General features: G+C 41.2%; 1 protein-coding gene across 1 annotated transcript in view; it reads left to right on the top strand.

Annotated features, from left to right (window-relative positions):
* Positions 1–407: 407 nt before the first annotated feature.
* LOC108549898 (UNC93-like protein) overlaps positions 408–16898 on the top strand; it is a 53633-nt gene continuing 37142 nt past the window's right edge. Inside the window, exons 1-2 of the mRNA XM_017903469.1 lie at positions 408–1121; positions 12117–12847. Of these exons, the coding sequence (XP_017758958.1) occupies positions 12133–12847 (715 nt within the window). The 5' untranslated portion in view covers positions 408–1121; positions 12117–12132. The remainder of the gene's footprint in view (positions 1122–12116; positions 12848–16898) is intronic.

The raw sequence follows: 16898 nt of genomic DNA, 5'->3' as shown, positions 1-16898 counted from the left end.
TATTCACAAACCACAAATCGCAATGCAACGAAACATGATATTCATCGTTACTGACTTCCATCGTTATTTTCTTTAATCATTGGTAACCCTAAAATTTTGAAAAGAAACCATTAAACGAAGAAAGAAGAAAAAAGAAAAAGAAAAAAGAGTCAATATTGAACCTGTTTCGAACAAACGAGCGAAACGGCAGACAGGGAGCAAACAAGACGATTTTCATCGTACCATTATGATCGAGTCGTACACGGGCAAAGTCGCGAGACACACACGTGCGTGCGTAGTTGGTCGCGCGCTTGCGTTTTGCGGTGGCTCCGCGTGCGGCGAGGCGCGGCTAGTAATACAGAAAAGCCATGGGCCGAAGGAACAAAAGGAGCAGAAGGAGAATCAGGAGGAACAGAAGCGAGCTCGTCGCGAAGGTAGAACGCGCGTGTACCGGGCACTTGGTGTACCGTGTATCCAGAGAGAGAGAGAGAGAGAGAGAGAGAGACAGAGACAGAGACAGAAAGAAGGAGAAAGATAAAAGAAAACAACGAGCACGACTCTCGGAGCCTCGAACTCGAGAAGTCTTCGCGAGTCCGGCGAACCGACACACACCGCTCACCGATTCCAAAGTCCGCCGGTAGGCTCAGTTGTCTCCGAACCCCCGAACTGTTCGGATGTAGCTACTTTATAAGCTTATTTTACGTTTTTTCCACGCTTTCGAAACTCGCTCGTTTCGCCGTTGCTCGCTGCACTTTCGTCTCTCAATTCACTTTACTTTTCGCGTGCTCGTTTTTCGCGGTCTTGTGCGGTCGTCGTGGTGGCATGGTAGGGGCTCGATCTTGAAGAAGAAAAAAAGAAAAAACGAAAAAATAGAACAAAAAGGAAAAATTCGACGAACATTCCACGAAGGAAACACAACTGAGAGAAGTGTATTCTTGCTCCGTGGTCGAGGAATATTCGTTTTTGAAAATCGTTTTTTGGTTTTTCGACGGTCCGGACACGTTCGATCGCGTGCAGCCGATTAGAGAAGCGAGAAAAGGAAGAAGAGCACTGGAGCGGCGAAGAAATCGGAAGAAACTCGAGGAGAACAAGGAAGAAAATCTCGTCGTTTGGGCGAACGAACGATCGAACACTGTTAACACGTAAGCGATCTCTCTCTTTATTCCCTTTTCTTTATCGATTCTCGATGTATCGTTTGAAGGTGCCATAGTCATTATTAGATCGATCGTGTTCTTTCTCGATCCACTGCATCGATCATTTTCTCATTGCTCGTTTCTCGATTGGTTAGCAAACGTATCGCAAGCAGGTATACGCACGCAAGCCACGGGCTGCACATGTACAGTTATTTAATATTTATCACTGGCGACCTCATTTATTTTAAGTTATCGGGTATCGGTATTCCGCTCGAGTCCGCGCGCCTGTGCGCGCCGGAGCAACCATGGAAAAAGCTGATGCGAGAAATCGGATACAAACGAAAATAGTGGCCTGCCAAAGGCAGAAAGTGTAACGTGAAATCGTCACCGATATATACACGCCGCGTGACACGCTCGTAAAAGCGAATTTAAAGGTCCCGGCATATCGGTTGACTGACTGTGTGTGCGCGTACGATCTATCGCGCGACTCCATCGGTCCACGATCTGTATTAATCTATCCGTCGTATATCCGTCGTGATCGCTCGTTCCTTGTTACGTGGATCGCCGAATTCAAACGCAGATAACGGTAATTTGAAGCGAATGGTACAGCGGATCCCCGACCGAGAGAACATGAGGCGAGTTTTCATTGAAACTTTACGATCAACTATCCATGCTTGTCGCGACCTGATAGCGGGTCAGGTAAGGTAGCGACACCGTTGAATGATACGAATATTCGAGAAGTAGCGCTGCGGTGAAGATAAACAATCGAACGTGCGAAGAGTATTTCGCGAATACGCGTGAACTGAATTTGAAATCGGACTGTTTGCCGCGTTTTTGACGATATTCTCGGGGACCAATGGCGACATCTTCTTTGTTCAAAAATGAAGTAGTTAGGTTAGACGATCTTCTCAGTGCTTCAGGTTGGCGTGAATTGACTTGTTATTGGTTAAAATATAACGAATAGCGTTGCGTGACAAAACCATAGACAAACCATATGGAAGTGATACAGTTCATCACTTATTCGCAACTTTCGAATGAATGTGTGCTTTGTTGTCTTACCGTGTCGACGATTTATTCAAGTCAAACTGTGTAAAAAATTGCAAAATGAAATATGGATAATCAGAATCGTATGAAGATAAAATTAGTGTTGGTTAAAAAGGGGTTAGAATCTAAATAATGAAGTTTCTACGAAACGGATTTCTGGAGGTAAATAAAGAAGATATTTGTGAATATAGTTCCATGAAAAGTGGAATATAAGCTGCACAATGGTAGATGATAGTATAAACATTAGGTTACGAGTATCAAGTGTAACGATAATAATTAAATGAGTGGCATTGATAACGATAAAGGTTCGATTAATAAAGGTAAATAAAATGTAAATTGATATATGATACCGAACAGATCCGTGAATGGAAATACGTAAAATTAAATATAAATCATAAAATGGCGAATTTCAAGTTCAGTAACACTTGAAATTATACAAAGCGTATTAATGGCTGAAATTGTATACGATGTTACCGCAAATGTATTCTAACAGGTGTACGTTCCTTTCTTGAAAATAATAAAATATAGCATTTCAAGTTCAAAGACGCTCGAAATTACACAAGACATTAGCAATGATAATCGAATTATGAAAAGCAGATACTGAAAGGTAACAACGGAATGATATATAAAAATAGTAAACATCGGATAAACATTCAAATGAATTTAAATAAGATATATCATGACAAATTAGAAATAAAATATAGAAATTTATGTAGATATTAATAGCCAATTTATAATTATGAAGCAATCGAAGAACCAATGAAATATACACCGAGATTTTTCATTTCATTGTTACTTAGTAGGTTGTTGCAAAACACAATCACACTGACATTCTGCACTCGGTCTCGTATACATGTGTTGAAAAACGCGAGTGTTGGTAATTAATTGTTATATATGATCTTTGAGACGTAACTTCATCTAGTATTATAGGTATTATATTTACTCCTCGGAAAGACTGTCCTCGTGGTTGCATACTTTAGATTATGAACAAGGAAACACATGCACGTTTTTACGTGAGTATTATGCGAACTTTTCCAAGAGCAAAAGTAACGCAGTTTCGCAAAACGTTTTTATAAAATCATGACTGTAATTTGTGGAATTTTAATTATTTTACCTTTTATAGGAAATAGTTGAACTATGAGCTATGATTGATCATTTTCACGGGGAAAAAGTACACTCCCCCATTGTGATGTGCTTCTAATATAATGTCTAATTGTTTCGAACGTGACACAGAACAGAAGAATGCAAATGATCAGCATTATGAGCTATGTTTCTGTTAGACACAGCTGCACTGAATTATCTTCGTAAACTGTGATTCTATTCGGAATATTGAGATTCCAGTGAATCGAAAGACAGCTGATCGCTTTATCGCAGCTTCTGTATCTCTCGATCAATTTAATCAAGAAAGGAACAATAGGAAATAAATGGTATAAATGTACGGTATAAATACGATCGAATTGAATCGAATGATGACTGATCGACACCACTTGCTTTCGTCTAATTATACTCGCATAAAATGATTCGTCATTTCCATCGATTAAAATTTGATTTTATTGGATACCTTTAAACGAATTTGCACATTTACGAAACATTATTGGAGACTATAGAATCCGCGGTACAAAAGATTCCACGTGGAATATATTTGCTTATTACCAACTGAAGAAACATGGCAGCTTTGAAGCACAACGATGGGAACTCATTATACTTAAAGCGTTCACGTAAACTGCTTTTTAATACAACACGACACGGTACGTTTAACTCGTATAATTTGTATTTATTCAGATTACTCATGGAACACCATTCACCATAGACATTTAGTAAACATCACGTTTTTCTATTTTACGAAAATTTCAGATATATATGTATATGGTGTTATTTTACGAATTAATAACGAAACACAGAAATCAGCTAATAGAAGCCTAAATATGAACGATTTGCAATGACCAAACTGATTGAAATGGCTAAAAAGTATATTACATTACTACAAAATATTTCTATTGCTACTACCAAAAATGTGCTAAACGCATTTCCTTATGTCACTGTATTTTTTTAAATCGATCATTACTTTTGTTTTCCTTTCTATGTCCGTACAAAGTCTGACCAAGTTTGGCTAATCGGTGTTTACGTCAGTATCTTAACCTCGTGTCTCATTGTTCGAGCGAAGACCTTTGTAAAAGCGTTCACAAGAGTGCGCAGTCAGTAAAAGTAAAACGTATTGCGGCTCGTTTAAACGGATTTACGATCGTAAAAAATCGCGTTTTACACGCCCAACTTGGTCGAAAACTACCGAAAACAAGCTTATCCGTATTTAATTAATCCTTCTTTTTGTTCCTTAATTATTTGGAATTAATCGGCAAATAATAAAAAAAGAGAAAGAAAAAGTAAAAGAAAGAAGTATCAAACGCAAATGAAATGTTCTCGAAGTTCTTAGAACATGTATCTAAACATTGGTAAACGGTTACTGTATCTCGTATATACTCGTTTCTGTTGAAATTTCAACAAGTTTGGTCACATGACTTTTATCGAAAGATGATCGTCGTTGCATTACGAGATCGTAACTTCGAGTCTGGACACTGGCGTATAGTGTACGGGCTGCATAGTAGACGGTACGCTTACGCCTTGGAGCATTTCGTTGTGAAACGATTGAAGCATTTACGAGTCGATCGTTCCACGAGGACTTTCTAATCTGCCGTATATACGTACAGGGTGTCCCGCAAGGTGTGCCGCGAATGCTGCGAATGACAGATTCCTGAGTCGAAAACACAACTCGCGCCGCCTTTTCGCGACGGGCTGTAACTTTTCAGTCGCGATCTAACCTGTTTCTCAACCGGACGGTCCGAATCACATGAGATACGTGGATTTCGTTATCGTATACAGTGGGTGACAGGTTTATGTTATGAAAATGCGGTAATTCGCCTTCTTTTTTCACAATAATTTCCAATTTCACGTTTTGTTTTCACTAATCATCGTATTCGCTGTTTCGATGCGAAACAAAATATATCGATTTGTTTTCAAGGTTAACGACCACATTTTAAGTCAACAACAAATATGTTCATCATGAATAATCGTCAACTTTGCAGTCATTAACTATTTTACTTTTCGATTCGGGAATATCGTGCATTATAGATTTCTAACCTCTAGTTTGATTTCTCGCACGAAAATACCATAATTTCCGCGAATGTGTCGCTACTATCATCGATTCTGAAGGAAGTACGAATCGTAGATATTCGAATCGAATGTACGAGAAATTATGAGAGTTTTTCGCGGTGATTGTAAGTTATGCTAGTGATTTTAGGTTATGTTTCTTCCAAGTTACGAATGAACCTGTTTTTCCGTTTGACGGATTTATGACGGATTCGAAATGTGTGAATCTCGTTGTGAATGTTCGCGTACATGATCTTCGTGACATCGACCGTGCTTGTACATTTATTTCAATGCGTCGATATTCAATGCGAAACGAACTTGCATACGTCTTCAGGAATGCGGTACGCGGAATGCCATTCAGATAAGAAGCATTTTTCATCATACAGGGTTGGTTCTCCAAATTTTTGTTACATCCAACGATTTTAGAATTCGTTTACGTTTAAACGGTGTTAAAACATGCTTTGGATTAACAATTGAAATTATCGACATTAGTATACGACTTTAATATGGGATTCTCATAGACTCAGGCATTAAATAAATGTTCAAGATGTATACGTAATGACGCACAAAATTGGATTTTCCAAATCTTTGTAACCTTCAAATTTCTAGTCATTTCAATATTTCTCAGACTTCTCGTAAATTCTATTCCCCGAATTATGAATTAAGAGTTTAAATAACTCCTCAGCCAAAATACCGAAATATGATAATGTAATTTAAATATCAATTATAAAATATTTATTATATTATTATTTATTATATATTATCTAATATAATTTATTACATATTATATTATTACTTTCGATGTTTCGCATCTCGCCATTTTAATACCCGCAAACGACGATTCAACGAATTCTGATATTTTTAGTTTTACAACGGCGACCAAGATAAAATAATTTACGTTTTCCTACCAACTTTTCACGACCATAGACCGACTTTATCGTCGGCCATTCGTGCATTCTTATCCTAGGAAAGGTTTCGAACGTGAATTATATTGTTTAAGCGCAACAATAACAACGCGCAGCCGTGGTTCTTGCATCATTCGGGTCAGCTTTATCCGTATTTACAATGGCGCATACGGGTGATCACGTACCATTGCAAAACAAAAGTGGGAATTTTCGAAAACAGCATTTCCCCGACAGGAAAATTACCGCCTTTGGAAATATCGGTATATATCTGCCGTTTGACGGGCAATTTTTACAATAAACGACAGCAAGTGCCAGTTGATCGGCAATTATTAGATTCTTCCGAACGTATAGTGTGCCATTGCCGAGGAAGAAAAAAAGTGTGTTAACGCGTTTAAAAATCAAGGTGAACATCGTATCGAAGAGCTCAAGTGCCATTTTTTTTCTCTTTCCTTTTTCTATGAGGACTGGAAGAAATTGCAAGAAAAACATCGTAGCCTTCGTCGAAGAAAGATTACAGTTTCGAGACAAGGTAACTCAAAGTACGAAGTACCAGTCTAACTGTACTTCTTCGTTAGATGTCTAGATGCAGATAGTTTCCTAGCTTTTGTGCCTTTTATTTCCCATCGATTAATACGTTTTACAGTTACGGTTTTTTCCTTTTTCACGTTTTTTTCACTGTCACTTGTATTATTTGCAGTCTTTCCCACGCTCTTTTATTTTTGCATTTGGCAGCAACTGCTGTCGTATCTGAACGCGTCACACTTGAGATTAAAGCTAAACCTACAACGAGCGGTCATTTGACCGGTCAAACGATCAGTTTGTAACAGTCAGTAGATGGAACAGGCTGCATATGAAACCCAGAAGAAACAGCGCGAGAACAACGACGTGCATTCGAAAATTTATCACGGGAATATTAGATGAAACAGCCGTAAATCCAAGCGAGAAAATTCTTAATCGAAAGTTGTACATCAAAATAATTACAAATTTCAATAACGCAATGATAGACTTAACGATAGACCTAGTGTTAATATTAGGAAGATAACACGGTGCGAGAATAATTCTTCAAGTGTTAAGAATTAAGGCCATTTTCATTTATACGGCTGAACATAATGGCCCGCATGTATCAAGCGTTATCGATGCAGCCTGTAAGCTTTTAACAACGTTAAATATAACGTTTTGTCGAAGACAGGATAATATACGTGCAAACTGTCGTATGATCTTCTCGACTTATCGTCCCTGATAAAAGCGGTGGAAATATGGCGGACGCGACGCAACGAGTAATTTGCACGAAGAGAAATGATATTTCAGCACGATTTTATCTGACAAGATCTAAAATGATGCAAAGTCGAAAGGAACGAGCGAGCCGAAGAAGAAGAAAAACGAAGGGAACGAAGTGGAAGAAAATAAGAAACGAGACGCGACGGGTTAAGAAGTGGAGGAAAGGCGGGAAAATTTTGAATGGCAGCCAAGTCATTAAACGAACCTTGACCTCCTCGTGGTGCAGGTTCGCACTCTAATTAATTTCAAGTCTACGCACGCCTATCTCTCTTTCTCCCTCTAGGCAATGTTTATATGCTAGAAGTTGATAACACTTTGTTACATCGTATACATGCGTAATGGAATCGAAGTCCGGAGAGGATCGCTTTACGATCGTCATTAGCATCAGCTGGTTTCCCAGCCGGGTAGTGATAAAAAATCAAGATACGGAAATTAGCTTCTTTTACCGCGACTTCTGGGAATGCGTTTAAGCAAATTTTTATACAGCTTCCCGGAATAAAAAGAATCTTGTCCGTCGAGGTATTAAAAGCCAATGGTACAAGATGGCGATTAGCGCCGAGACAACTTCTGCTTTCCCAATCAGTCGGATTCGTCGAAAAGTCAGCCGATTAATTCGACGTTTTATAGGAATCGTCGTCGGATATTTCCTCGAATAGTTCCTTCGTCTCCATTTTTCCTCGTGACCGATAACCGGGAGCGACCTTACTAAAATCCCACGATCTAAGATCCTTTTACGATGTTAATCCTGTCTCGTTTCTTTTTCGCGCTACCGTCGAAACGGCCGGATAAAGAGTGTCGAAACACATGTTCGCCATTAATACGTTTCGAAATTGACCGGCAGGATAGGGAACGGGGAGCGTTGGTATCGATAGCTTGCCCGCGTGCCGCGTCCATTTGTTTGCAAGAAGAAGAGATATGGTACAACGAGATTCGCGGTTAAAGCAGAGTTGAAGGTCGTTGGGAACTGGTTAGGGTGGGTATTCTGCTCTCGTGGTACTACACTTTGGTGGCCGAATCGTGTTCAAGTAAGTCAGGGTCATGCAAACCGTGTTTCTGTGCTACCGATATAAAAGTGGGAATTCAGTGACGCGTATTTACCACACGTCCGACCACGCTTAATTACGCATACCGAAGCTGTCGATTTTTCGACCAACACCGATATTCCACGGTGTGCTCTGTAAACACCACGTGGCGTCGCATCTGCGGCTGGAAGGAATTACGGAGTTAGGCAATCCACCTTGCTTTTGGTAATACAGATTCGTAAATTCTCGCGTTTGTCGAATACTTTCGATCCAGTTGTTGAAATCATAGTTATCGAAAGGGTCTTTGATTATCGAATCACTTATTCCAGATATTCTATTTTTGTCATTACTCCGAGCTTGCAGCTGCTTTTGGTAAAGATGACGTTAATCTCTGCTCGCGTAAGGGCATATTTAATTATTATTTTCTACGCATATGATGTATAAGTCGGTAGTTCCTGTGTTAAGTGTTGGTTAAAACGATCGAATTTTGTTATGGAATTTATCATAAATCCAACAATTGCTGTATAAATGCTAACGCTATTTTGGTAAAGAATATTGTTGTGTTTTAAACGCAGATTTTAAATGTAAAAATAAGTCGAAAAGGAAAGACAATATTTTCTTTATCTGAGACCTCGTTTTTCAAGAAAATCGAGGTTAAAAATTCGTGGACTAAGCGTTGTTTTATTTGTGTCTTATCCCTATGAATTTCATTGTGATTTGTCTCTATTTGCATTTGCAAATATTTTCAGTGTTTCCAGACTTATGGAAATTCACTCCGTGAATTTTCAATCTAGATTTTTCCAAAGGCTAAGCTCTATTCTTCATTTCTTAACTACTTAATTCTTCTAACCAATTTGCTCATCTGTTCGACCGATTTTAATAAGATACAGGAACGTCTGGATTTCATCCTGTAGCGTCGATTTCCATCGCTTTTGCCAATTTAATTTCGTTACGAAATCGCGAGGAAAATATTCCCTGGAAAATTACTTTTCGTAGCTTATCAAAAGCACGTATAACGATTAGATTAAATTCTGCAATTTCCAGCTTTTCTTCTTATCTAATCTCGCAGATACCTAGAAAATTCTCCTTGTTACGTCATGGCGATGTAGAAAGAGGAAGATCCCTGAAGTTCCTCGATGCTATACTTCCTGCGACGAATGTCTGGATTTTCTAATGTATCGCAAGGAAAGCTGTTCGTTTGGACAAAAAGCAATTCTCATGTGTTTTCTCTTTAGCACATGTTTTCTCGAAGGACGAAACGAAGAATTCTCATATCGCGCGCTCGCTTCGTACCGCGGTATTCTTGTTATGTAACAGAAAGATTAATTATGTCTTTTCGTCTCGCTTTTCCGCGGCTTTGTCTTTCATCGAAGGAAAAAAGGAAGGCAAGGAAAAAAGGAGAAGAAAGAGAAGAATAAGAAAAGAACGCTGCGAGAAAGGAACGCGAACCACGCGTTTCATCCGGGTTTCGTGCGTCGATACAAGGAAACACGGCCTTTCGAAATGGCGGGAAAGGTTTTTGCTAAAGTTGACAGGTTTTTCGTCGTTTGTTAATGCACAGGACAGCCTTCTGCGAACCTTACTTCAATCAGATGAACGATCACAATCAAAACCAAGGTTTATTTATTCTTCTACGATATTCCCTCGCGATTCGATCGTTTTAAAACACTCTTTTTATACCCTATAACATTCTCTTTTTACGTCCACCTATTAACTAAAGATGCGTATTTATCCAATACCTTTTTCCATTTACGATGTATAATTTAGGATTACGCAATTTCAAGCGAAACCCACGATTCCATAGTGATCTTGCTCGAAGAAGGCACACACCGTCTCCCAATCCCAAGGTTCCCTTAAAATTGCACATTTTCGTACGGAAAATTATTCTTCTGTCGGTACATTCGTTTTCTTAACGCATTTACATAACGGAATTTTCTTCCAAGTAAAAACGAATCTGATTCACCTTCCAATTAATCTCACTCTCGATTCTAGCTATTCCAACCGGACTCTCTTCCTAATTCAAATTCATCGTGTCAACTCTTCAAACCGTGTACTCATATGCTCGACAGATATCGTGCTCAGAAATCCGTGACGAGCCGTGTCTCATCGTTTGTGACAATCGGCAATCGAATATTCCAAGTTGACCGAGTGAAATTGCTCGATTCCACGCGGTTTCCATCATCCGCGCGTAAACAAGCGCTCCGCGGACTTAGCGCGGCACACTAGCGCCGCCGTGGAAGAAAGTAGTTTGAGAAACGCTGCCAATGAAACGAAGATTCGGGAGGGGGCAGGGCGCGGAAAGAGTTAGCGAACGAGGTGAAGGTATTGCGAGCGCCGCTTAATTGCGATGCACGCCGTACGACACGTGTCACAGCATTGTGCGGCCGGTCACGCATTCCCATCGATTACATCGACGACAAACGAATTTACAAGCGCAACTGGAACGTGATTCGCGAACGCTTCAATAAGGCCTTTCCAAATGGAAAAAGAAAAGAAAAGATAAAGGAAAAAGAAAGGATTCCCTTTAAACTGCACGATTCGTGACGAGGTCTTCGCACGCCCCTTCATACCAATGAACGGCCCGTTATAAATCGCTTTTACAGAAATACGCGCTGTTGCACGCGCGCCACCGTCCATAACTATCAGCCCGTAATATACGAGGCGTTCCTTCTGCACCTCGAAACGAAAATATCTTGTCTACCTTCGGCGAGGTGGTTTCCTCAGGTATCTCGAGTTGAAATATTTTTCACGATAAATCCTGCAGTTTTGAATCTTATCTCTATGCCAGAGCCGTGAGAACATTTAGCAAGGGATAGGGTTGTTTTGCGTAGAGAAGACGTGGCGATCGAAGTCCCCGATAATCGAACGCGAATTTATTTCGCAGCGATAAACTTCCATTATTTATACTTACATCTATTTTTAAAAAATAACGAGAAGAGAATACGAGGAAAGTCCATGGAATGTTTAGAATGGTCGTAAATACAAATTTATTCTACCATAAAAATTTATCAGTTTCTTAAAAATAATACGTGAAGTCAGAAATGTAAATATACGACGTGTAAATACGACGTGTGGTATACTTTAAAGAATATTTAGGTGAGGAAAGAAAGGTAGTTTCCTTTAGAAATTCTCAAATAATTACACATAGGCCAATTTCTTATAAATAATTTGTGTGACTCCTCCCTACGGGGGTTAGAATGAAGTCTTTGTGGTTCTTACGGTGCTGCCGGCTGGTATCCTGATACCTGTCTTGGTACGATAGGTAGCAGGTAGAAGGACGCAAGGAAGGGATGCGTTTTGTCCTGGGCCTGCTAGTGGATTCGTCAGTAAGGCTTTCTAGCAGGCCCTGTTTTAGACAAGGGATACTTAGGTAGCACAGGAACTTGTATTTATGGGAGTCGAGGATTCACCGAGGACTTAGGAGTAACCTCGAACCTCCATTTTCCATTTAGCTGTGAGGGTGTGAACGCTGGTCACTGCAAACTCTCAGCCGACTTTGAATCACCGTTCGCTCCAACCCCTAATCCAAATCTTATCTATTCAGATCTATGTTAAATAAAATTTGAAAAACAGGAAACGTATTAATGACGGATGAACCGATGATGTTACAGGTAGCAAGCACGTAGGATGGTAGCCTCACAACACGACGGTACCAGAAGTGTCGGTGGCGGTGGTGGCGGAGATGGTGGAGGCGGCGGTGGCGAGGAGACGGTGTACACGGTGACCGTGAGTGGTGTCGGTTACAGGAACGAGGGCTACAAGGACGATGGTACCGACGGTATACCTCCTGAGCCGCAGAAACCACCGCAATTATCGTCCACGGACGACGACACCCAGTCCAGAAAGTTCAAGCTCTCCCGCGGCGAGAAATGGCGGATCTTAAAGAACATTAGCACCGTATCCGTGGCGTTTATGGTGCAGTTCACCGCGTTTCAAGGCACAGCGAACCTGCAGTCGTCGATAAACGCCAGTGACGGTTTAGGCACCGTGTCCTTATCAGCGATTTACGCGGCGTTGGTGCTCTCATGCATCTTCGTGCCCACCTTCGTTATCAAAAGGCTCACCGTGAAATGGACATTATGTGTGTCGATGCTGTGTTATGCACCGTACATCGGCTCGCAGTTCTATCCGAAATTTTACACCCTGGTGCCTGCTGGCGTGCTGCTTGGATTGGGTGCCGCACCCATGTGGGCGGCTAAGGCCACCTATCTCACACAGGTCGGTGGCGTCTACGCGAAGCTCACCGATCAGCCGGTAGACGCCATCGTTGTCAGGTTCTTCGGCTTCTTCTTCCTTGCCTGGCAAACTGCTGAACTGTGGGGAAACCTCATCTCTTCGCTGGGTAAGTGATGGCCTTATTTATTTTCTCCTCTTTGCTCTTTCTCTCTCTCAGCTCGCTCTAGGTCTGCGTATGATGAAATTCTGGAGTTTCTTTCATTTTATTTGCGAGTACGTATTATATGCTTAGACTGCGTAGAAGCTGCGCGTGTAAAAGTTTCGAAGAGAAATTGGATATTATCGAATGAGTGTTATAAATAGAAACGAATGCATCGCGTCGTAGTAAATTGTAGTTAAAGTTATATTTAATTCGCGGGTAGCAAGAGCCAGTAGTACAAAACGATGGTGATAAATTCCATGAATTATCGTTTAATAGTAACCTACAGAACAGCGCAGTCGCCGTATTGCATAGAAATGCATACATTCACCGTGGCAACAGAGGAAAATCCAGTAGAAAACATTCCACGCGTTAAATACCTACCCACCAATACTATAAATCGGCTCTAATTAACCGTACCGTTAGGTTAAACAGTGTCTTCCTCATCGAATATGCACGAACTTTATCCACCTCGGAATCACCTTCGACAGTCGCCTCCATTCTATCCCAAAAAATAAAGGGAAAGAAAGATAAGATACCATCAACCACCGACTTCTCTATTCTACTTCTGCTTAATCGCTCCATAAATTAATTCCGCCTAACACGTGTTCAAAAGACCCTTCCTGAGAAGCATTTAAAATGCAAATGGCGAAGCCCATCTCATCCGAACATCTCCCAATCGCCGAGCACGTTTCGAATGCACGATTCCTAGACAAGTCCCGAAGGTCACGCGGAATCGGTGTCAATATCATTCTGTTTGTCATAAATTTGGTGATCGAGTCCCTCTATCCCTGTCTACGTCATATCGACTGTCATACGTGCGATCTACCTAACCTGATGGCCACATCGGCGAGGTGCGAGACACTCGTGAGATCGCACTGCTTCGTAAACAGCGCACGGTTGAGGCACACACACGCACGATGTGCGTAGCAGTGATAATACGTGTGTAGTCAGACAGTCGGGCCAAATATTCGGTCCTTTCCCTGACTGGCTAGCCGGCTGGCTGGCTGGTTAGCTGGCTGGCTTAGCAGGCCGATCGGTTGGCGAGATCGACAACACGACTCTCGCGCCTGCTGCTAACGTTCTCCATGGACACACTCGGGTTTCAAGCGGGTCTGACTGACAACGCCGGCGAGAGACTCGGCGAGAAAGATAGTGGCATTAGAGGAACGGTGACGGAGAACGCTTCGCACGCGGGAAGAAACAAGATTTATCCGGTATAAACCCGTGATAGTCGGTTTCCGTACCACCTCGTACGCATTCCCCGATACCGGGCGGCGGTAGCGCGCGTTTTAACCGTTTTCTATGATTCGAACCGTTCGATCGTGCGATCAGCGCTTCCTCCCGGCGGCCAACGGCACTTCCGTTTACTCCACTCGACTTTGCACGCGCGTCGCGGTCCAGTGTACCCTCGACAGCTGCTCCGGTGTACACGTTTCAGGCAAACCGATGTTGGTCTACTTCGCCTTTTCACCTTTATTTCTCTCTCACTTTCCGTTTTTTCCCTTTTCTCTCTGCCTTTTCCTTTGCTTTTCCTCCATCGGACGTTTTATAGTTTCTGCAAAATCCATCGGCCCGTCAAGGTCACATCTATCACCGCGAACGATGTTGCAACGATCCTTTTAACTCGGTATACGTTCGAGTCGGAGTAGTTGAATGGGACATGGTGGGGGTTAAGTGTTGACGGCCTTGAGTGGTCGATTGATTTCGAACAAACTATAGGCGCGCCTCGCTGAAACCTGTTTTCGTCCAGTTTCTTCCGATTTCTTAGAGACTCTTTGGAGAATTTGTGCTGCTGGATATGTACCGGGATATTACGATGTTTCGCGATCGGGGCAGAGGAAATCTTGAATCGCTAATTTTCTAGTACGTTCTTGGGCAGTGGTTCGCAACGCGGTATAAACACCACGGTAAAACCTGTATTTCAAGGCACGATACGCATGTGCGCGATTATCGAAATGCGATAAATGCACCCGCGAAACAATGAGTAATCGCGCAAAAAGGCAAGACAATGACTCGTCGTTGCGAGTGTATAATTTTTTTCATAAACATACGTTCCTTAATTATATTTAATTTATACCCTTTCGCGGTTTAATCGGAACTAATACTTGCATTATACTCGTGATGCATTAACGGGATGCTTTTAATGAAGACGTACAAGTATTTCCAGCCTCTCATCGTGCATTTCTCAAGTTCTCGAGGAAATTAATCGAAACGCTTCAACGGCGCCATATTTATCAAATGCTCGAGCAGGCTCCCATTTTCTCGCGAATATACAGGGTGTTAAGGAACAAGGATCCGAGATTTAATGGCGCGCAATATTCACTAACGCCGGGAAAATCTATTTAATCGACTTAGAATTTCAAATTAATTTTTTCCAAGTAAAGAGCAACCTTATATGCGCGAGTGATGCGAGTTAAATGGAAACGAATTAAATGTAAATATAATAATCACAGGAGCGTAAGAAGTGTATTACCAGCGTGAAAAAAAGTATCGTTGCGGGGCATAAAACTTATTCCCTCTTCTACAAGAATTATTTGACATGTCTTTTCACAAGTCACACACGACATTTATGTATGTAAAAGCTTCCATTCATTTCATTTTTCCATCGTATATTACATACCCGTGCAATCGCGTTATTTATTATCATCGCGTAAATTAATCTTCACAAGTGTTCAGGTAAGAATGTATGAAGTCATGTTATATACCGTAGGTGCCGATCTTAGAACCTGTATATCGATTCATTTTTTTATTCTTCTTAGCATATACCAGTAGCTCTCAAAGTCTTGGTTCCGTATTTTTTAACGGACCCTATATATTATATACGGGACCGTTTTCAATCAACGATACAAGTTTCGGTCCCCAATTTAAAATCTCTAATCTCCGATCTAAGATCATCCACGAATATTCCCGATTCGAATATCCTCGACTTTAATCGGGTATAATCAAGGCTAACCTAAAAATAATAGTTGCGAAAACATCCGCGTGATGGCGCTTCTTAAATTTCTGAACTTCGCGCGTGGAAATCGCGTTCCGATCACACATATACGAGTTTTGCACACGCGTAACAGTAGAATATATTACAAGCCAATAAGTAGGACTTGCGGACAATCGGAAACGATGGTGGGAGACATTGTAAACATAGTATGATATTATCAACGACGCTCCGGTGAAAGTTCCTGTCGTTCGCCGTCCGATGACCGCGTATGCGGATTGGCCAATGTAAATTCCAGAATGTCGATACGTTTCGCGTCTTATAATTCCCATTTAACGCGATATTTGCATGTTTGACAAATGAGATCGGCCGAGAGATGGTCGACGGAGAAAATGGGGATTTTTCGCGGGAAATTTAAAAAGTCGAGATCCGTTAGGCAAACACAGAAGCCCGAGGAAGCGATAAGCGACGACATCTGCAGAAATACGATAGATTCTGCGACGATATTCGGCAATAAATTGTCCCTTCAGCGTAAACGCGGCGTCACGATCAATCTCGATCGACGATCGGCCGGTTGGAACGAAGAAATTTCTCGATTATCTCCAACCTTTTCGACTATCTTTATTTCCTATCTCGTCCTTTCTTATCAGCGCACGCGTGCCTAGTGAAATTTTTTCCATGGCCTCGGTGAATATACACGCGGCGCGAATGGTTGATAGATCGCAATCAGATGCATAAATAGTTGCATACACGCTGCTTGATTGTTTGCAAAGTTAAGCAGGATCTTGATAAATCGATGAAAGATTTATGCCCGCCGTGATAAAATGCGTTTCGTTTAGGCACTTACCTCTTCGGTTAGAATTTTCTGTGAATTTTATGTAACGGGTGTTACGATACGCGAGTAACATTCGGTTCTTGCTATTCGATAAACGTCGATATTGTACTACGCGCATTGTTGCAACAGAGTATATCGTTTTATCCATGAACTACTTCTTTATCCAGAATTTCATCATATAACATGATACATATTTCCATATATCCATATATTAAATAATATAATAATAATAATAATAATAATAATAT

The sequence above is a fragment of the Eufriesea mexicana genome, unplaced genomic scaffold (genome assembly GCF_001483705.2).
Source record: "Eufriesea mexicana isolate 0111107269 unplaced genomic scaffold, ASM148370v2 scaffold4744748180, whole genome shotgun sequence".
Taxonomy (NCBI): Eukaryota; Metazoa; Arthropoda; class Insecta; order Hymenoptera; family Apidae; genus Eufriesea; species Eufriesea mexicana.
This window is presented reverse-complemented; position numbering and strand designations above follow the sequence as displayed.